This window comes from Lepidochelys kempii, chromosome 15 (assembly GCF_965140265.1).
Source record: "Lepidochelys kempii isolate rLepKem1 chromosome 15, rLepKem1.hap2, whole genome shotgun sequence".
Classification (NCBI taxonomy): Eukaryota; Metazoa; Chordata; order Testudines; family Cheloniidae; genus Lepidochelys; species Lepidochelys kempii.
In genome coordinates, this window is record NC_133270.1 from 1259739 (window position 1) to 1282086 (window position 22348).

At 46.9% G+C, this 22348-nt stretch overlaps 1 protein-coding gene across 14 annotated transcripts in view; it reads left to right on the plus strand.

Moving 5' to 3' along the window:
- The window catches only part of MTMR3 (myotubularin related protein 3), a 241690-nt gene that overhangs the window by 171989 nt on the left and 47353 nt on the right, over positions 1-22348 (plus strand). For 13 of the 14 annotated variants that reach the window (XR_012155157.1, XM_073313592.1, XM_073313591.1 and 10 more), the window contains 2 exons: positions 12242-12338; positions 15853-15966. Coding sequence is in view for 13 of the 14 variants with exons in the window: in XM_073313592.1 (XP_073169693.1) it covers positions 12242-12338; positions 15853-15966 (211 nt within the window). In the remaining variant the exon portion in view is untranslated. Of the gene's footprint in view, positions 1-8605; positions 10411-12241; positions 12339-15852; positions 15967-22348 lie in introns of those variants that run through there. The other variant, XM_073313602.1, reaches the window with a different exon arrangement.

The following is a 22348-nucleotide window of genomic DNA, read 5'->3' on the forward strand; positions in this document are numbered from 1 at the left end:
GCCCCCTTTCCCTGGGGCAAACTGCAGTCTGTAATGGCCACTCATCATTGGCAAGGGGGTTGGACCAGCTGCCTCTGCCTATCCCCGGGCTGTAGCCCCAGTACCTGCTTAGGTCTTTAACAAGGCCTCAGCCTGGGGAGTGCCCGTGCCCATGCCCAGGGAGCTAGGTCCTTCCCACTCCCAGACTGGAGTGAGACTGACCCAGCTCCGCCTTTAGCCCTTATACTGCCCAGCCCCGTCCTTATTGGCTGCCTCAAGCCTGCTCCTGATTGGCTCCCCAGGGCAGCCCTTTCCCAGGGTTGTTTTTAACCCCTTCCAAACCAGAGTGGGGTGACTGCCCTGCTACACTCTCCAAGATGGAACCTAGGCAAAGTTTCCTTTTCGTTCATTTGGAAATGATAGGGATTCTCTGTAGCCTTCGCTTGGAGTGATGCTTGTGTGTGGTCCACCTTGCAAAACAGTCCTAGGCTTGCAGAGCTTAATGTAGTCACAGTAGGCTAGATATCATCAGTCTTCTCCCAAAACCAATGCATTTTTGGGAGGGGGAATATCCTAAATTTATTTTTTTTTAAATAACTGCTTGTTAGTTATATGTTGATTTCTTTTTCTTTTAGTTATGACAGTAAGTATCTCCATAAGTCTTCCAGTTGAGAATCAGTTATAACTAATTATACACTTCCATTGTACGTATTTAGAAAAGAGGCTTAGAGGAAAATTAGGTGAATTTGCTGAATGTTAGTATTAATGAAAATGTAGTGAAAGGTGGACAGACATTTTGCATTTGCCTCCTCCAGTACATCTCAATGATGGCCTTGGTATCCTTGTTATTCTAGGGCAGGGGTGGGCAAACTACGACCTGCAGGCCAGATCCGGCCCCTCGGGGCTTTGGATCCGGCCCGCTTGATTGCCACCCCCGTGGTGCCACGCCGCTCCAGGAAGCGGCCACACCACGTCCCTGCAGCCTCTGGGGCGGCAGAGAGCTCCGCATGCTGCTCTTGCCTGTGGGTACCTCCCCCAAAGCTCCTGATGTCCAGGAATAGGTTACCGTGGCCAATGGGAGCTTCGGGGGAGGTACCCACAGGCGAGGGAAACATGTGGAGCCCTGTGCCCCCTTCCCCTCCCCCAGTTGCTGTGCAGGGACATGGTGCTGGCTGCTTCCTGGAGTGGTGTGGTGCAGGGCCAGGGCCGGGGCAGGCATGCAGGGAGCCTGCCCTGGCCCCGGTGCGCCGCTGCCACCCCAGAGCTGCTCTAGGTAAGCGGCGCCAGGCCGGAGCCTGAACCCCTCCTGTACCATGCACCCCAACTCCCTGCCCTGAGCCCCCGCCGCATCCCACACCCCTCCTGCACCCCAACCCCCTGCCCGAGCCCCGTCCTGCACCTCAACCTCCTGACCTGAGCCCCCTCCTGCACTCCACACCTCTCCTGCACCCTAACCCCCTTCCATGAGTCCCCTCATGCACCCTGCACCCCTCCTCTGCCCCAACCCCTTGCCTTGAGCCCCTTCCTGCACTCCGCCCCCCCCCTCCCACACCCTGCACTCCGCCCCCAACCCCCTGCCCCAGCCCTGCAATCAATTTCCCCACCCAGATGTGGCCCTCGGCCCAAAAAGTTTGCCCACCCCTGTTCTAGGGCCTGATCCCTGAAGTCAGTGGAAAAACTCCCATGGATTTCAGGAGCTTTGGATCAGTCCCCTAGTACTATAGCTTTCTTGATCAGAGTCTGTGTGATGGCAAGTTTTATAGTGTTGACAAATGATTAGTAGGAACTAGATTGAGTACACAAAACTTGTTTCAATTTTGTGACCTATAAAAGAGTAATTGCCATATCAAAAGACCATTGGTTCATCTAGTCATATATGCTGCTCCAGTTCTGGCTTATATCTAATGTTTCAGAGAGAGTCAATAAAATGCCATTCTTCTTTGAGCGCTGTCCCTGTAGGTGCTCCACTCCAGGTGACGGTGCTTCCCAGCGCTGGTGATCAGAGATCTTCAGTAGCAGTGCCTGGTCGGGACGCACTCATTCAGCTGCTGTCTCATGATCTCGGTAGAGTCTGCCTGAGCGCGCACGTCCCGCACCTCCCTCAGTTCCTTCTCAACCATCCTCGGCTGAAGATGGGACTCGGGGCAGTGCTGTTCCTTTTCCCTGGTCTCTGAAGGAAACAAGTATAAAGACATAGAAATAGTTAGTAACATCTCAGTTATTTCCCTTCCTTTAGAATAGTTACTTAGTTTAAAAAACAAAACAAAAAAAACCCCTTCCTTTTCCTCAAGTTTGTCTCCCATTGAGATACTCTCCCCTGGCATTCCTAGTGCAATAATGCCAGGGTCTTCAGGATTCAAAAAGTGTGCTTCCTGTCAAGACTCTATACCAAGGTCCGACGGACACTCGCATTGTGTGAAGTCCTCAGCGAGACACACGTCCCTGCCAAGTGTGTCCATTGTACCATCCTCAAAACCAGGGCTCATCATGACAGGGACCTGCGGCCGAAAATGCTCCTGATGGAGAAATCCCTACAGCCGTCTATGGAGACGGGCAATAGCAAACCCTCTCCCTCACGCTCCCCGGCCAGGTTGGAACCAATTGGGAGCACGGCTTCACCCTCCCAGGCGAAGAGGCAGGAAGCCCAAGTGTCTCTGTGCAGAGACTTTCAAAAGGTAAAGGGTCTCCTGCCAGATCCTTACCCTCATTGCTGACAGTGCCAAAGGCAGGTGCCTCCGACCGTCCCAGCACCTCAGCCACAGCTCCCGTGGAGCGCAGAGGCAGGGACCTGACTTCCTGTACCAGGAAGGTCTCCTCGGCACCGAAAATAGACCCAGTTCCAACAGCGCATTCTGCCCCGGTGCCCACAAGAACGTTGGCACCAAGACATGGCTCCATGTCTAGTTGGCAGCCGGTGTCAAGTGGAGTGCCCCAGGGGTCAGTCCTGGGGCCGGTTTTGTTCAATATCTTCATAAATGATCTGGAGGATGGTGTGGATTGCACTCTCAGCAAATTTGCGGATGATACTAAACTGGGAGGAGTGGTAGATACACTGGAGGGCAGGGATAGGATACAGAAGGACCTAGACCAATTGGAAGATTGGGCCAAAAGGAATCTGATGAGGTTCAATAAGGATAAGTGCAGGGTCCTGCACTTAGGACGGAAGAACCCAATGCACAGCGACAGACTAGGGACCGAATGGCTAGGCAGCAGTTCTGCGGAAAAGGACCTAGGGGTGACAGTGGACGAGAAGCTGGATATGAGTCAGCAGTGTGTCCTTGTTGCCAAGAAGGCCAATGGCATTTTGGGATGTATAAGTAGGGGCATAGCGAGCAGATCGAGGGACGTGATCGTCCCCCTCTATTCGACATTGGTGTGGCCTCATCTGGAGTACTGTGTCCAGTTTTGGGCCCCACACTACAAGAAGGATGTGGATAAATTGGAGAGAGTCCAGCGGAGGGCAACAAAAATGATTAGGGGTCTGGAACACATGAATTATGAGGAGAGGCTGAGGGAACTGGGATTGTTTAGTCTGCGGAAGAGAAGAATGAGGGGGGATTTGATAGCTGCTTTCAACTACCTGAGAGGTAGTTCCAGAGAGGATGGTTCTAGACTATTCTCAGTGGTGGAAGAGGACAGGACAAGGAGTAATGGTCTCAAGTTGCAGTGGGGGAGGTTTAGGTTGGATATTAGGAAAAACTTTTTCACTAGGAGGGTGGTGAAACACTGGAATGCGTTGCCTAGGGAGGTGGTGGAATCTCCTTCCTTAGAAGTTTTTAAGGTCAGGCTTGACAAAGCCGTGGCTGGGATGATTTAATTGGGGATGGGTCCTGCTTTTGAGCAGGGGGTTGGACTAGATGACCTCCTGAGGTCCCTTCCAACCCTGAGATTCTATGATTCTAAGCCTGCCTGCCAATCCAGCAGCAGCAGCGGACCTCCCGCAGGGCCCTACAAACGGCCCACAGCACTGGAGAAAGCTAAACAGAAGTCCGTGCGCACTTCTGAGCACAGATCATGCTCAGCAGGATCACAGCCCAGGGAGCAGCAGCGGCAATTCTTAAGTCAGGATGACCTCAGCCTGACTCTCCGCTCCTTGACACAGTGCTCACTCTTTGACCAGCCGCTCTCCCCACCTAACCTGGCTACCTTCAATGACAGCGAGCCTGATATGCAGCAGCAGGCGAAGTTCTCCCCACTTGCCTCTCCTCCTCCACCAGAACCTTTTGCACTTCAGGTCACGGCTCACAACCACCAGCCTCAGTTTCCCTACTTTGCCCCCCTCTCCCATGGGTGGCACCTGACTTCTCTTATCCCATGCCTTAGTCTCAGTGGCACCCTTGGCCAGCTCCTACTGCCACTCGCCCTCATGCTTCTTCCACCAGATCACAAGCTCCTTCTGCGCCTCTATCTCCAGCTCTGTCTACTTCTAGAGCGCCTGAACACCCCCTCCCCCCCAAGAGGTGGGCTATGGACCATAGCCTGATTCACCGACTCCTAACTCTCCATCAGCTCCAGACAGAGCCTTCATGCCTCCCCCTCCACAGAATGTGGACGACTTTAAACAATTCCAAGTACTTTTCAAGAGGGTGGCACTCAGCCAGGACATCCCCTTAGAGGAGGTCCAGGAGACACAACACAGACTCCTCAAAATCCTGCAACCTTCTGTGCCCTCAAAGATCGTGCTCCCCATAAATGAAGCACTTGTAGAACCAGCTGACGCCCTCTGGCAGACCCCAGCCTCTATCCTACCAACTTGCAAAAAGGCTGAACGTGAATATTATGTTCCTGCTAAGGATGTAGACTTCTTATTCTCCCATCCACAACCGAATTCTCTTGTAGTGGATGCAGTGACACACAGGATGAAACAGCCGCACTATCAGCCCACCGCGCAAGACAAGGACCTCAAACACCTTGACCTCTTGGGCTGCAAGGTTTATACCTCCTTCACTCTGCAATTCAGAATTGCAAACTATTCCACCCTACTTGCAAGCTACGACTTCGACAATTTCAATAAACTCTTTGATTTTATCTCCCATATCCCGGAGGACAGGAGAGCAGAATTTAAGTCAGTCCTTGTCAAGGGCTAGTTGGTCTCCAGAACAGCCCTACAAGCATCTTTACGCATGACGGACACAGCAGCCCACACTACCGCAACTGCGGTGGTTATGCACAGATCTTCCTGGCTGTCTGCATCCAGTATCCCCAAAGACCTGCAGACCAAAGTGGAAGACGTCCCCTTTGATAAAGATGAGCTTTTTTCCAAAAAAAAAAAAAAGAAACACGACTAAGTCTTTCACACTATGAAAGACTCTAGAGCAACCCTGCTTACCCTGGGCATCTACCCATCCCTTCCCAGGAGACAACAGTATAAACCTTATCAGAGGCCACTCACACAACGATATCACTGGCCCCAGCCCAGACCATACGATATATCCAGGAATCGCGCTAGACCTCCTAGGCACAGACAAAACCAAGCACAACCAGCTACTTCCCATCCACTGGGAAACAAACAATAATTTTGAAGTGTTGGTCAAGGGTCTGCGCGACCACCCCTTGACTCCACCACCTATTTGCCCATTTGGCTACCGCCTCCAGGCTTTCCACCATTCCTGGCAGCAGATCACACAGGACCATTGGGTCCTGGACATAGTTCAGTCCGGTTACTCCATCCCTTTTATATCCTACCCTCTTACCATTCCCCCTTCCCTGTCCCTCTTCAGGGACCCCACTCACGAGCACCTACTTCGCTTAGAAGTGGCTCGTCTTCTACAGCTAGGTGCAGTGGAGCCTGTGCTGACACAACATTGAGGAAGAGGGTTCTACTCCCACTACTTTCTGACCCAGAAGAAGAGCGGGGGATGGAGGCCTATCCTAGACCTATTCTGACTGAACAAATTCGTACGTGTACAGAAATTCAAGATGGTCACAATGGGCACAATAATACCCGCGCTGGAACACAGCCTGGTTCACAGCCGTCGACCTACAGGATGCCGATTTTCACATATCCATTCATCCAACCCACAGCCGCTTTCTGCGATTCACGCTCAGACATGAACATTTTCAATACAGGGTACTCCCTTTCAGACTCTCCACAGAACCAAGAGTATTCTCCAAGACCCTAGCCGTAGTTGTAGCCCACCTCTGCAGACACGGGATCATACTCTTCCCCTACCTAGATGATTGCCTCATCAAAGGCAACTCATACGACGAGACACTATCATAGAATCATAGAATATCAGGGTTGGAAGGGACCCCAGAAGGTCATCTAGTCCAACCCCCTGCTCAAAGCAGGACCAATTCCCAGTTAAATCATCCCAGCCAGGGCTTTGTCAAGCCTGACCTTAAAAACCTCTAAGGAAGGAGATTCTACCACCTCCCTAGGTAACGCATTCCAGTGTTTCACCACCCTCTTAGTGAAAAAGTTTTTCCTAATATCCAATCTAAACCTCCCCCACTGCAACTTGAGACCATTACTCCTCGTTCTGTCATCTGCTACCATTGAGAACAGTCTAGAGCCATCCTCTTTGGAACCCCCTTTCAGGTAGTTGAAAGCAGCTATCAAATCCCCCCTCATTCTTCTCTTCTGCAGGCTAAACAATCCCAGCTCCCTCAGCCTCTCCTCATAACTCATGTGTTCCAGTCCCCTAATCATTTTTGTTGCCCTTCGCTGGACTCTCTCCAATTTATCCACATCCTTCTTGTAGTGTGGGGCCCAAAACTGGACACAGTACTCCAGATGAGGCCTCACCAATGTCGAATAGAGGGGAACGATCACGTCCCTCGATCTGCTCGCTATGTCCCTACTTATACATCCCAAAATGCCATTGGCCTTCTTGGCAACAAGGGCACACTGCTGACTCATATCCAGCTTCTCGTCCACTGTCACCCCTAGGTCCTTTTCTGCAGAACTGCTGCCTAGCCATTCGGTCCCTAGTCTGTAGCTGTGCATTGGGTTCTTCCGTCCTAAGTGCAGGACCCTGCACTTATCCTTATTGAACCTCATCAGATTCCTTTTGGCCCAATCTTCCAATTGGTCTAGGTCCTTCTGTATCCTATCCCTCCCCTCCAGCGTATCTACCACTCCTCCCAGTTTAGTATCATCCGCAAATTTGCTGAGAGTGCAATCCACACCATCCTCCAGATCATTTATGAAGATATTGAATAAAACCAGCCCCAGGACCGACCCTTGGGGCACTCCACTTGATACCGGCTGCCAACTAGACATGGAGCCATTGATCACTACCCGTTGAGCCCGACAATTTAGCCAGCTTTCTACCCACCTTATAGTGCATTCATCCAGCCCATACTTCCTTAACTTGCTGACAAGAATACTATGGGAGACCGTGTCAAAAGCTTTGCTAAAGTCAAGAAACAATACATCCACTGCTTTCCCTTCATCCACAGAACCAGTAATCTCATCATAAAAGGCGATTAGATTAGTCAGGCATGACCTTCCCTTGGTGAATCCATGCTGGCTGTTCCTGATCACTTTCCTCTCATGTAAGTGCTTCAGGATTGATTCTTTGAGGACCTGCTCCATGATTTTTCCAGGGATTGAGGTGAGGCTGACTGGCCTGTAGTTCCCAGGATCTTCCTTCTTCCCTTTTTTTAAAGATTGGCACTACATTAGCCTTTTTCCAGTCATCCGGGACTTCCCCGGTTCGCCACGAGTTTTCAAAGATAATGGCCAGTGGCTCTGCAATCACAGCCGCCAATTCCTTCAGCACTCTCGGATGCAACTCGTCCGGCCCCATGGACTTGTGCACGTCCAGCTTTTCTAAATAGTCCCTAACCGCCTCTATCTCCACAGAGGGCTGGCCACTATGAGCTACCCATTTCGCCATCTCCCTCTTCCACAGCTTAGATCTGCAAACAAACTTCCAAAAATCCACCCTGACACCTACACAGCAGATTGAATTCATTGGAGCTCACCTGGACTCAGTCCGAACCAGAGCCTCACAGCCACACCACAGATTCCTCGCTATTACACATCTCATACTCACGCTCTCTGTTCATCCCGAGATACAGGCAAGAATTTGTCTACAGCTCATTGGCCACATGGCAGCCACCACCTTCGTGGTCAAGTACGCCAGGCTGCACATGAGATGTCTTCAAGGTTGGCTCAACTCAAACTTCAAACCCAGCAGACACAGCTTCTGCATGATGCTAACTCCTCCAGCTTCTCTACAATGGTGTACAAGACCAGAGAACCTCTACATGGGCGTTCCCTTCCAGCAACGCTCCCTGGCACTCATGCTCACCACAGACGCTTCCCTGATCGGTTGGGGAGTGCACCTGGGGAGACACATGGCACAGGGCCGTTGGTCCCTGCCAGAGATGCATCTGCACATAAAGCTCCTAGAGCTCAGAGCAGTGAGACAAGCCTGCCTTCACTTTCTCCCCCTCATAAAGAACAAATCTGTCCGGGTCCTGACGGACAATATAGCATGTGTGTTTTACATCAACAGATGCGGGGAGCACGATCGCACTCCCTATGCGTGGAGGCCATCTGGCTATGGAATTAGTGCATACAACACCACATAGAAATTACCGATTCATGCTACCTGGGTGTCACAACACTACCGCTGACACCCTCGGCAGACACTTCCCCCCCCCCCCCCCCCAAAAAAAAATAAAAGAATGGGAATTATATCCCACGATACTACAACAGCTCTTCTGTTGGGGGAGGGATAGCTCAGTGGTTTCAGTATTAGCCTGCTAAACCCAGGGTTGTGAGTTCAATCCTAGAGGGGACCATTTAGGGATCTGGGGCAAAAATTGGGGATTGGTTCTGCTTTGAGCAGGGGGTTTGACTAGATGACCACCTGAGGTCCTTTCCAACCCTGATATTCTATGATGATCCCACTGGGGCACCCTATCAATAGACCTCTTTGCTACAACCCAGAATCGCAAATGCCACCTATTTTGCTCCAGAGCGGGATTTGGGACTGCATCCCTAGGAGATGCGTTCCTCATCCTGTGGAACAACTCTCTCATGTACGCCTTTCCACCAATCCTTCTGATACACAGGGTTCTACACAAGATCAGAGATGACAAGGCCCGGGACAGACTTATTGCCCCGGCTTGGCTGAGACAGACATGGCATCCTTACCTGCTCTGCATGTCCATCCGTCCTCCACGGACTCTCCCCAACAGACCAGATCTGCTTTCTCAGGACAACGGCCAGCTTCTTCACCCACAGCTCCAGAAACTCCATCTGATGGCTTGGTTCTTTCATGGTTCCAGACCCACGAACTAGCCTGTTCTGAGCAAGTCCAAGTATGTCCTCCTGCATAGTAGAAAAGACTCCACTTGTAAGACTTACCTGCAGAAGTGGAAATGCTTCTCCATGTGGTGCTCCCAAAAATACTTGACACCCCATACCGTGACTCTCCCTAACGTCCTAGACCACCTTTTGAAACTAAAACAGGATGGGCTATCTCTCAGCTCCATCAGAGTACACCTCACAGCCGTCACCACCTTCCATGATTTGCTGGACGGATATTCACTCTTTCCCCACCCTACTACAAAATGCTTTCTCACAGGCCTGCAAAATCTCTACCCTGAGATTTATCCATCAACAGCTGCCTGGAATCTCAGCCTAGTTCTTCACTGTCTTATGAAACCTCCCTTTGAGCCCTTAGCTACCTCATCTCTTCTCCACATGTCTATGAAGGTAGCTTTCTTGGTTGCTGTAACATCAGTAAGGAGAGTAGGGGAAATAAGCACCCTGATGGCCTACCCTCCCTACACAACCTTCTGTAAAGATAGTTACCCTGCGACCCCATCCTAAATTTCTCCCTAAGGTGGTGTCCACCTTCCACCTTAACCAACCAATATACTTACCTGCATTCTATCCCAAACCTCATGACACTCTGCACAAAGCGGCTCCACACACCCTCGATGTTAGACAACCAATCACCTTTTATCTGGACAGGACTACACCATTTTGTAAGTCCCCGCGGCTATTTGTGTCCACTAGTGAGAGATCAAAGGGTGGGGCTATCTCTAAGCAACGCCTTTCCAAGTGGATCTCTGACTGCATCAGATCCTGTTACTGCATTCAGAATGCCCAACCACCCAAAGGCATCAGAACTCATTCTGTGTGAGCGATGTCAACATCCTTTGCCTTCCTCTATAACGTACCTATTCCTGATATCTGTAAGGCAGTCATGTGGACACCCTGTGGGTGCTCTACTCCCCGCCCTCCTTCTCTCTACTTTGGAGTACTATTCTGACATCACGATAGAGAAGGAACTATCGCGGGACACACGCGCTCAGGCAGACTCTAACGAGACCACGAGACAGCAGCTGAGCGTGTGTTTCGTGACCAGGCACTGCTACTAAAGATACCAGGCACTGGGAGGCACCATCACCTGGAGTGGAGCACCCACAGGGACACACATCTCGAAGAACCTCAGTTACTGAAAGGTGAGTAACCTTCTCTTATACACCCAGCTAATTTTGTAATATTGTTGTTCAGGGAGAAGTTTTCTTCCTGATCCTGTCTGATATTTAGCTTATAACTTGACACATAAAATAGATATCATTATGTATTTTTTTATCGTAGTGTAACTGTAGATGTTAGGCTTTGACTCTCATACATTTTTTATTCTAACTAAGCTATTTGCCATTATATTTTTAATTTTGTCTACAAGTATTTACCAAGAAGATATAAAAATGTAGGTTTTTGGAAGTATGTAACATTAATTTTCATTTTTACAGGTATATAACTATTTCTTCAAGTATTAATGTGTTCTGAATTGTGTAACAGATGTGTAATATGTATGGCACTTAATTTTCAATTTTCTCCTTTTGTTAATAGATACTTTGTCCCATGATGTAGTGATACAATAATTGAAAGTGTTTGATCATGAATAGACTTTTAGAATTGTTCTGTCTAGTGATGGTCAGGCATTCATTGGATTTAATATATTTTGTAGACCTAGAAATCTCTACAAATCATCTTCTTCTGCACCTTGTATGAAAAGGAAGGGAACTTGTTAATATACTGATACCTTTTAGCTATATCAACCTTTCTGGCTCTGATTCACTTTTTTTATTGTCTTGAATTTTTTTTTCAACTGTATTGAGGTACTTTTTCGAAAGGCGCTATACAAAAATATATTGTAAACATTCCAGTTGCCATAATATATTGATTTAGGAATTTCTATGGCCCTCATTACAGTAATATCTAAGAATCTGACAATTGTTAATGAATTTTAATCTCAGAACACCACTGTGAGGAAGGGATGCGAAACTGAGGCTCAGGGTAAATTAAGTGATTTGTCCCAAGGTCATACAGGAAAGGCTGAATTGGGAATTGAGCCAAGGTCTCTTGAGTTCCAGGTTAGTGCCCTATCCATTAGACCAGGGGTTCTCAAACTTAATTGCACCGTGACCTCCTTCTGACAACAAAAATTACTACATGACCACAGGAGTGGGTACTGAAACCTGATCCCACCGGAGCCCGACAGCCCTGGATGGGGGGACCAAAGTTGAAGTCCAAGGGGCTTCAGCCCTGGGAGCGGGGCCTGTAACCTGAATCCCTCCACCCAGGGCTGAAACCCTCGGGCTTTGGGTTCAGCCCCAGGTGGTGGGGCTTGGGCTTTAGCCCCCATAGTGGTGGGGCTCAGGCTTCGACTTCGGGCCCCAGCAAGTCTAACGCCAGCCTTGGCGACCCCATTAAAAGAGAATCATGACCCACTTTGGGGTCCTGACCCACAGTTTGAGAACCGCTGCATTAGACCATCTGTTCCTTCCATCTGGGAATCAGGCAGACCAGAGCTTAGTTTATTTCTCATTGATACAAAACTCTCCTGTGCTCTGGAAAGGAGACATTAATAGAACTTGTCCCTGTGTGGTAGATTGTATTCTGGACTTCATTAGAGCATACTTATCTAAATTATACTTGTTTTTCCTAATGTGTTTGAATCTGGTCTGCTATTTACACAGAAGTTTGGTGTTTCCTGTATGAATCTACAGGGACTTAGACACAATACTGTTAAAAAAAAAATTAGTTATTCTTTACTGTGTGAAGAGTCAATTACTGAGGGTCATCATGGGATACAGTTTTACTCTTGCTTGATATGGATTTTTCAATGTGGGGGTTAAAAATGTATACAGCTTTCCTGCTGCACAGTGCCTGTTACTTTCCTGTTTCCTGAATGAGTGTAGTTGTGTCTTTCTCAACCTATTTTGGAAAGTAGAAACCTTTACTTGTGCTTCTGATTTATTTCCTCTGTCTGCCTTTGATATCCAGGGGAGCATGTAACTTCGAGGTTTAAAAATGAAGTTGAACGGATGGGTTTCGATATGAACAATTCCTGGAGGATATCCAATATCAATGAGAAATACAAGTAAGTTGTATGAATCTCTGTAGACTGTTGCTTCACAGCCAAGTACCCTGTCAAAACACTAATCCTCATGTAGCAGATCACTGGAACGTTTTAAAATGGAGAAGTTCTGCAATGAAAGAAAATCTGCAAAAAGGGAAAAATAAGCTTTTGCCCTTTTTGCAGATTTATGTATTTATAAAGAATGCCTTAAAATGGGCTTTCAAGTATTAGAGGTATCAGGTCTTGATTTTCTGTTCTTCTTGCTGGAAGACTCCGTGGAGGACAGGAGAACTAGAGGGACTATAACATTACAAGAAAGTGAAATTGACCAAATGAGAAGGGAAATGATTCTTATTCAGACTGTTTAAAATATTTTGCTTTTATTAGCAACTGTTTTCCTCAAACACCTGACAAAGACTGGGAAGAAAGAATCTTTGTGGAAGATTGAAACACCCAGGCCTTTGAACTGAGATCTGAGAAAGTTCCCACTCCAGTTCTCTAGTTTCACAGGAGTCCTCCAACAAAACTGGGAGACAAGACTAGATATTCTTGACATGTGTAAGATTTTTTAAAAAAAGAAAAGAGGCCTTTTTTATTTATACATCGTAAAGAAGCACTATGGGGGAAAACCATAATTTTTTCCCTTTTGGCGTTTTTAGAGTCTGAGGTGTCAATTCAGAAAAGCAGTCCTGTTCAGGAAAGCACTTATGCATGTACTTCAGTGCTTTTCTGAATAGAAATAAACTTAGGCACATGCTTACGTGCTGCCCTGAATTGGGGGAAAATGCATGACTTATTGTTTGTAATTACTTCCACTTCTGTTACCCTTATTGGAAGAAAATATTTTCTGTTCCCTGCAATTTATCTCAAGCTGTGGAAGACATTCTTTATGGGCTCACAATTTTCCCCTTAGAAATCTGCTTAAATTTGGATGAGAAATGAAATGCAATTTTAAAACATTACGGTAAGGGTTCCCAAGTGATGGTCTGTGGACAGTGTTATCTGTGTAGAGCTGGCTGGCGCATCGTGCTGTTTCTCCTTGTCTCCTGCTGCTTCCACAGTTATACAGGCTTTTTGTTACAAAGATGAGTTAGGCAGTATCAAGGTTCCTTCCCCACTCTGAACTCTAGGGTACAGATGGGGGGACCTGCATGAAAAACCCACTAAGCTTATTTTTACAAGCTTAGGTTAAAACTTCCCCAAGGTACAAACTATTTCACCTTTTGTCCCTGAACTTTATTGCTGCCACCACCAAGCGTCTAACAAAATATAACTGGGAAAGAGCCTGCTTGGAAACGTCTTTTCCCCCAATATCCCCCCAAGCCCTACACCCCCTTTCCTGGGGAAGGCTTGATAAAAATCCTCACCAATTTGCATAGGTGAACACAGACCCAAACCCTTGGATCTTAAGAACAAAGAAAAAGTAATCAGGTTCTTAAAAGAAGAATTTTAATTGAAGAAAAAGTAAAAGAATCACCTCTGTAAAATTAGGATGGTAAATACCTTACAGGGTAATCAGATTCAAAACATAGAGAATCCCTCTAGGCTAAACCTTAAGTTACAAAAAGACACAAAACCAAGAATATACATTCCATTCAGCACAACTTATTTTATCAGCCATTTAAACAAAACAAAATCTAACGCATATCTAACTAGATTGCTTATTAGCCCTTTACAGGAGTTCTGACCTGCATTCCTGCTCTGGTCCCAGCAAAAGCAACACACAGACAGAGAGAACCCTTTGTTTCTCCCGCCTCCAGCTTTGAAAGTATCTTGTCTCCTCATTGGTCATTTTGGTCAGGTGCCAGCGAGGTTATCTTTAGCTTCTTAACCCTTTATAGGTGAAAGGGTTTTTTCCTCTGGCCAGGAGGGATTTAAAGGTGGTTAGCCTTCCCTTTATATTTATGACAGGCAGCCTGTAAAAGCAGTAAGAGACAAAGATGTTCTGTCATTCCAGAGTTCTGTTTGGTTAGAATTATAACCTTGCTGTTATAGTTCATTCTTGGAAGGTTCCTTTCAACCACTGGTCAGATTGGGGCAGGGGGTGGGGGGAGGAAGTGTTGGTGTTCTCTTATACTCACTGAGATTCAGTGAGAATCCACGCATAGTAGATTGAAAAAAGAAAAGGAGTACTTGTGGCACCTTAGTGACTAACCAATTTATTTGAGCATAAGCTTTCGTGAGCTACAGCTCACTTCATTGGATGCATCCGATGAAGTGAGCTGTAGCTCACGAAAGGTTATGCTCAAATAAATTGGTTAGTCTCTAAGGTGCCACAAGTCCTCCTTTTCTTTTTGCGAATACAGACTAACACGGCTGCTACTCTGAAACCTGTCATAGTAGATTGAGTTGATCTTCAAAATATGACAGGTTTCAGAGTAACAGCCGTGTTAGTCTGTATTCGCAAAAAGAAAAGGAGGACTTGTGGCACCTTAGAGACTAACCAATTTATTAGAGCATAAGCGTTCGTGAGCTACAGCTCACTTCCTCAGATGCATATCGTGGAAACTGCAGCAGGCTTTATATATACACAGAGAATATGAAACAATACCTATTCCCACCCCACTGTCCTGCTGGTGGGGTGGGAATAGGTATTGTTTCATATTCTCTGTGTATATATAAAGCCTGCTGCAGTTTCCACGATATGCATCTGAGGAAGTGAGCTGTAGCTCACGAACGCTTATGCTCTAATAAATTGGTTAGTCTCTAAGGTGCCACAAGTCCTCCTTTTCTTTTTTCAAAATATGAGTATTCTATTTTTGCTTGCAAGTTTGGGTTAGTGGTTAAGTAGTTACCAAAGTTGACATTTATATAAACATCATTTGTCTAAGAATTAATACCCTATGGTAATGAATGGGAACTGTTCACACCTCTCCAAGCTAATCTTACAGACACTTTGTGTAACTCTAGCACACATCACTCTTTTCACTAAATTCTGGAGCAGAAGATGGCAGCCCACAGGGAAAAGTGCCATTTTGCCAAATCACCACAAATCAGCATAATCCAGTTCCTACCTTCCGAAAGGGATTGATAGGTTGATATGTTGGTTCAGTTTTACACATATATCCTCTGCTGACCAAATCTGCCAGGCCATAATGACTCCATTCCTAGTGGCTTTGTGATATGAGCTTATAGAAGAGAGTGGACTTACTAACTCTTTGGTTTTGAAAGATGGGGAATTTCTCTTCTGTTTTGATGTGTTCCTGGCAGCTGGAGTTCAATACCATTGGGTTATAATTTTCCTAAGGAAACGCTGGGTCAGATCCTCAAATGGTGAAAGCAACACTGCTCCATTGAAATAAGTGGAGCTATGCTGACTTACACCAGCTAAGGTTCTGGTCCACTGTATTCTTTAATGTCTGATAAAGAGGATTGTAGCAGCATATATGATTGATCAGGAGCTCACAAATAGTATGGCTTGCGAAATGAACAGCTCTTTGTTTGCTTGTACAGCCTTTTATTTTGTGTTGTCAGTAGGTTGTGTATCTGCTAATTGTCTGCTGCATTTAACCATTCACTTCCTCTTTCCACTCAGGCTCTGTGGTAGCTACCCACAGGAGCTCATAGTTCCCGCTTGGATCACGGACAAGGAGCTGGAGAGTGTGGCAAGTTTTCGGTCCTGGAAACGTATCCCGGCTGTGGTTTACAGGTGAGACTCCAGACCAGGAGCATTCACTGTCACCAAATTGAGGACTGGCACTTTTCAGCAAATAAAACCTTAGCTTACTTGGAACTGGGAATGTCAGTTAGTAATGAAACATGCTCAGGGTGCTAATGTACCAGGGCTCAAAATGGGTGCAAGTAACTACAATGAAAGTAATGAACATTCAGTAGATTCTGTAAATAGTAGGAAACACAAGAGTTACAGCAGTGTATGGTGCCTCTAGTTTCTGAGTATGCATAATCAGAAGGGTTGTAATGTTGTGTGTGCATGCATGAGAAGCTTTGCTGTATTCTGATTCCTTGTTAACTCTGTAACTCTTCCAGCTATGAATTACTAATACCCTCACCTTAACTTTTGTTGTTGCAGAACTCTTACATCAGACGTCAGCATGTAACTCACCTTGTCAGTTTTTGATCCCCCCCCCCTTTTTGGTTTTTACACCCCCATACAATACTGGCGACACACAAGGGCTCTGGGCAGAGATTAAGTGTTTGTGTTGACTGACACTTTCGGCTATTTGTCTCTGGTATATCTGTGATAACTTTATAAATACTGTAAGTTTTTTCCTTTCCAGTCTTTCCAGGAGCTTTCAGTGGAGTCCTTATGCAGCATCTATCTTGAGCAGTTGATTGTGGCAAATTAGAGATTAATTTGATTAGATACGTTACAGTCCCCTAAATCTCTGTAATGCTTCCTGTGTGTGGGGTCTTTACATTTCTACAATTACCTCCATGTTATACACTCCTGTGTATATAACCCTTCCTGTTTGACTAGTGTCCCTATGGGTGCTCCACTGTAGGTGTGCTTGTGTCCCTGCATTGTGGATCAGAGAACTTCAGTAGCAGTGTCCATTATGCCCATGCGTGCGCTATCTCTCCTTATGCACGAGGCTAACCCCCCTTACTTCCTTCTCAACTGCCTCTGGCTAGAGATGGAGCAGTCCATTTCCGACCATTACCTTCTTTGACATTTCTATAGCTAGTTAGTCTCTCCAGTCTTAGTTGTAGTTTTTTTCATTTTACTTTCTTCTCAAACAAAACAAAAAGACTTTATTGTTTCCCCCTTTTTCATCAGGGATCCTTCCGCCAACGGGGTATGCCCGGTTCACCGGGCTTCAAGAAGTGTCTCTCCTGCAAAGAGGTTATCCCTGTAGCAGGCAAGCACTCCTTGTGCATATGCTGCCATTGGGAAGGCCACATTCCACAGAAGTATGGTCTCTGCCAGTAACTCAGGCCCAGGTCTTGCAAGGACAGGCAGTTGAGACAGAAGATCATCTTTATGGAGGCAGCCCTCCAGTCCTTCCCGGACCCATGCCAAGAGTCACCTGGCAGACGTGACTCTTCCCCACAGCCCTCAACATCCAAGGACTGTGGGTTGAAGAAATCAGTTACTGACTCCTTTCGTAAGTCATTGAAAAAGATAGTAGGAAGTCCCCAGAGTGAGCCCCAAGTCAGCCTTAAACAATCTCAAGCATGTTCGGTACCATCAGCACCAAGACAGTCCCAGCCTGGTACCATGGCTCACAAAAATCTGGAGTGGCAGGTGTCGTTAATATGCCTAAGGACCTGATGGGTACAGGCACAGAGTCAGCGGCACCCAAGGACAAAGACAGGTGCCAGCACTCCACTAAGAAGACACTGCCATACACGTGGTTCCATCAGTACTGTCATCAGTGCCCCATAACAGCACCGGAGCAGTTGGTGTGGGCAAGATCACCAACCCCCTCAGTACCGCCAGTAGCACAGAGTCGGTTGGTGCTGCTGGAATTCTGGCTCTTGAGAGACGTCTATGTATCGGACATACTGGTGTCTCCTCTTCTCGGGACCGGGACCTCGGCACCGAGTCGTCTTCTGGCATGAGAGTCTTCCCCGCAGCCCTGCCGTGCTCCTTGAGCAGACCCTCAGACAGCCCCACTGGGTCTTGGGAATTGTTTGCACTGGGTACTCCATCCATTTTATCTCCTTACTCCCTTGACAGCGCTCTTCCCTCTCCCTCTGCAGTGACCCTGCTCACAAGAGTTTTGTACGACAAGAAATAGATAGCGCGATAGAACCAGTACTTCTATGAAGCAAAGGTTTTTATTCTTACCATTTCCTAATAGCCAAGATGAAGGGAGGTTGGAGATCCATGCTAGACCTCAGAGCACTCAACAAATATGTCAAAGCACAAAAATTCAAGATGTTCACTCTAGTAACGATTATTCCCCTGCTGAAACAGGGAGACTGGTTTTTGGCCCTCAACTTTTAGGACGCTTACTTTCATATCTCAATCCTGCCGTCTCACAGACGGTTCCTCAGACTTACCCTAGAACATGACCACTGCCAGTACCGAGTACTCCCCTTCGGTCTGCCGTAAGCTCCAAAAGTATTCTCCAAGGTTCTCTTAGTAGTGGCAATGCACTTATACTCCCAGGGGATCATGAATTACCCCTGCCTGGATGATTGTCTCCTCAGAGGCTTGCCAATTCACCAGATCCACAGTAGACTTGGTAATGGAATTGCCAGTAATCAACCCTCACTCCAGTGCAGGTCCTGGAGTTCATAGGCACTGACCATGACTCATTACAAGCCAGAGCCCTCCTACCTCAGCACAGATTCCTCTCTTTGACAATACTCATAGAGACTGTTTAAAACAGCCCACAAATGTCAGCCAAACACCGCCTCAGACTTTTGAGGCATATGGCCATGGGCACCGCAGTAGTACCACATGCCAGATTACACATGCGATGTCTTCACTTGTGGTTCAGCTCAGCCTACTGACCAAACAGAGACAGGCTAGACAAACCCCTAGATAACTCTCTGTCACTACCCACCAGGGTCAAAAACTCCTTGGAGTGGTGGAAAGACCCAACAAATGTCTGCAAGGGAATTCCCTTTTTGCAAACCTCTCCATCTCTGCTTCTTACCACCAACGCATCCCTCATAGGATCAGGTGCGTATCTAAATGACCTTACAACACAAAGCAGGTTGTTATCCATGGAGGTAGCCCTCCACATCAACTCCCTCGAACTCAGGAGGCCTGCACCCATTTCCTCCCACTGATCAAGGGATTAGACACGAGAGTCCTAACAGACAACATAGCATGTACGTACTGTATAAATCGACAAGAGGGAGCTAGATCACTCTCCCTCTGTGCAGAAGCAATGAAACTGTGGAACCGGTGCATCTCCCATGACGTCATTCTATCAGCAGCTTACCTTCCAGACACTCAAAACTCAATAGCGGACAGTCTCAGTTGCAAATTCCTACACGACTACGAGTGGGAGATAAACACAGCAGTACTTGATGACCTATTCAGGCAATGCGGGACACCAAGCACAGAACAGTTTGCCACTTACCTGAACAAAAAATGTCCGTACTACTTCTCCAGAGCAGGGATGGGGCAATGCTCCCTGGGTGATGCTGTCCTTCTCCCCAGGGCAGGGACCTTCTCTATGACTTTTTCCATTCCCCTTACTGGCAAAGGTCTTATTAAAAATAAAAAGAGAAGGAACACAAATCGTATTGATTGCTCCTACTTGGCTGAGACAGAACTGATACCTTTACCTGTCACAACTCGCGACATGCCTGCAGATCTCTCTGCAATGCATTCCAGGCCACCTCTCACAAAATGAAGGATGCACTCTAAATCCCACCTGAGAATTCTTCGCCTCAAGGCGTGACTCCATGGCTCAAATGTATAGAGAGCTCTTGCTTGAAGGAGGTACAAGAGGTATTACTATGTAGTAGAAAGTCCTCAACACACCATACTTACCTACAAAAATGGTCCAGGTTTTGAAATTGGTGTACTTTCCATCAAATCTCCCCAACATCCGTCACTCTTCCGAAGATCCTAGACTATGTACTGACTAAAAAATTTGGGACTATCTCTCAGTTCACTCAGGGTCCACCTGGTGGCTATAGCAGCTTTTCACCGCCAAGTAGAGGGATACTGAGTGTTACCACATCTGACCACTAAACGATTCCTCAGGGGGTATAATAAACATTTCCCCACAACCCCGACATCGTACCCCCTTGTGGGACCTGAACCTGGTATTGAAACACTTGATTAGACCTCCCTTCAAACCCATGGCCACCTGCTCGCTTACACACCTTTCAGTAAAGATGGCTTTCAGATATCAATAGGAGACAATATCAGAGGGATAGCCGTGTTAGTCTGGATCTGTAAAAGCGGCAAAGAGTCCTGTGGCACCTTATAGACTAACAGACGTATTGGAGCATAAGCTTTCGTGGTTGAATACCCACTTCGTCAGATGCATGTAGTGGAAATAGGAGAAATGGCAGCTCTGATGGCACATCCCGCCTACACAATATTTTTTCGGTATGTGTAGGCCACATCCAAACTTCATCCCTAAGGTAACCTCCCCATTCCACATGAACCAATTGATTGATCTTCCCACTTTCTACCCCAAGCCTCACCATGACAACAGGGAGGCTATATTACACACACTAGATGTCAGGAGAGCGCTAGCCTTCTACCTGAATAGGACGAAGGCTTTCAGGAAGTATCTCCTAAACTTTTCCTCTCTATTGCGGAAGGATCTAAGGGCTCAGCAGTAACAGCCCAGAGACTGTTCAAGTGGCTCTTGAACAATATTATCAGATCTGCAACATGACTCCGCCAGATAGTATTTGCACACACTCCATGAGGTTGATCTCCTCTGTCACCTTCTTCAAGAATGTCCCTATCTCAGAGATCTGAAGAGTGATGACATGGGCATCAGTCCACACCTAAGCAGAACATTATGCGATCACTGGGGACTCCGCCTCTGATACCATCTTCCACTCCATAGTATTTTCATCTGTAACTGACCCCCCTGCAAAGCCCCACCCCTCCAATGGGGATACAGCTCAGGAGTCACCTACAATGGAGCACCCATAGGGACACTACTCGAAGAAGAAGTTATTCACCTTGTGCAGTAATGATGGTTTTTCGAGACGTGTTGTCCCTTTAAGTGCGCCACAACCCACCCTCCTCCCCTCTACTTCGGAGTTCTTGTGTATGATCCTGCGGTAGAGAAGGAACTGAGGGGGATTAGCCCACATGCACTGACTAGCCTGGTGGCGGGGCATGAGGGGAGACAGTGTATATGCGGGCCTAACGGACACTGCTACCAAAGTTCTCTGATCAGCAGCGCAGGGATGCAAGCACACCTACAGTAGAGCACCTGTAGGGGGACACATCTCAAAGAACCATTGTTACTGCACAAGGTGAGTAACTTCTTCTCTTTATCTGATAAAGGGCATTGAACAGCCTGAAATATACTAGGTACCTGTTTGTTTGTTGTTTACTATTACCACAGAAATTATGTAGTAGAGGAAAGGGAAGTGATTTGGAGAAACAGGTGATTTTTCCATGACACCGTCTGTTCTGCTTGCTGCAGCATTGATGGCTGGATTGGCAGCCTGACTTATTGCTGAGGCTTACTTTGATTTATATTTAAAGAAATGAATACTGGTATTCTTTTGATCATGAATGTTTTATCACCTGGGCAGTTATGGTGCTGTATGGATCACAAAGGAGATTTTCTTATCACCATACAAAATTTCTCCATTGCCTACTGCTGGTTTATGTATCAGATGTTCTCTAGATACAATAAGATTTCCCTGGATAAAAATCAGAGACCTTGCCCTAATACTGTTGCAGACATGGGGTAGTTGAAGAAGTTGTTAAGGAAGTTGCTGGTTTCATAAAACTTTCAGCTACCAGCTGTTCAATTCTGTTACTAAAAAAGAATCTCAGTAGTGACTGCCTAATAACTAACTGACCAGTCAGGAAGTTCATTCTGTCTTGGAGAATTTCTCTTAGTGTTTCTGAATTTTCATACAAGATAAGGTATATTTATCTCATGTTCACACTGAGGTGTGAAGAACAACTTGTATCTTTTTAATTCCAAAGAAATGTTGAGAGAACATTGAGCATTGACAGCAACCCCTCTTCTTGGCAGCATGCACCTCAGATAGAGGCTTTTTTTTTTAAGTGACAAATTAAATTCTGCAGAAACTGATCGTGCCACCAGAGGCGTGATGGTGCTGTATGCCACAGAGTACTGGCTCTAGTCTTCCGAAGATTCTAGCCTGGTCATTTGGGAATGAAATCGCCTCATGTACAGAGCAGTCCAAGGGAAACATCATTCAGACTATTTAGAATATACAGGGGCAGATCCTCTGTTGGTGTGAACTGGCATAGCTCCATTAAACTAGGTTCACCAGGGGAAGGAGACCAAAGCCCTGAGGTAAGTGGGGATGTGGAATACCGGGAGCAATTACGAGCAGGAGAGCGCCAGAGGGGAGGGCTCCTGCCTCATACTGAGAAAGAGGGACAATCAGCGAGTTATCTCAAGTGCCTATACACAAATGCAAGAAGC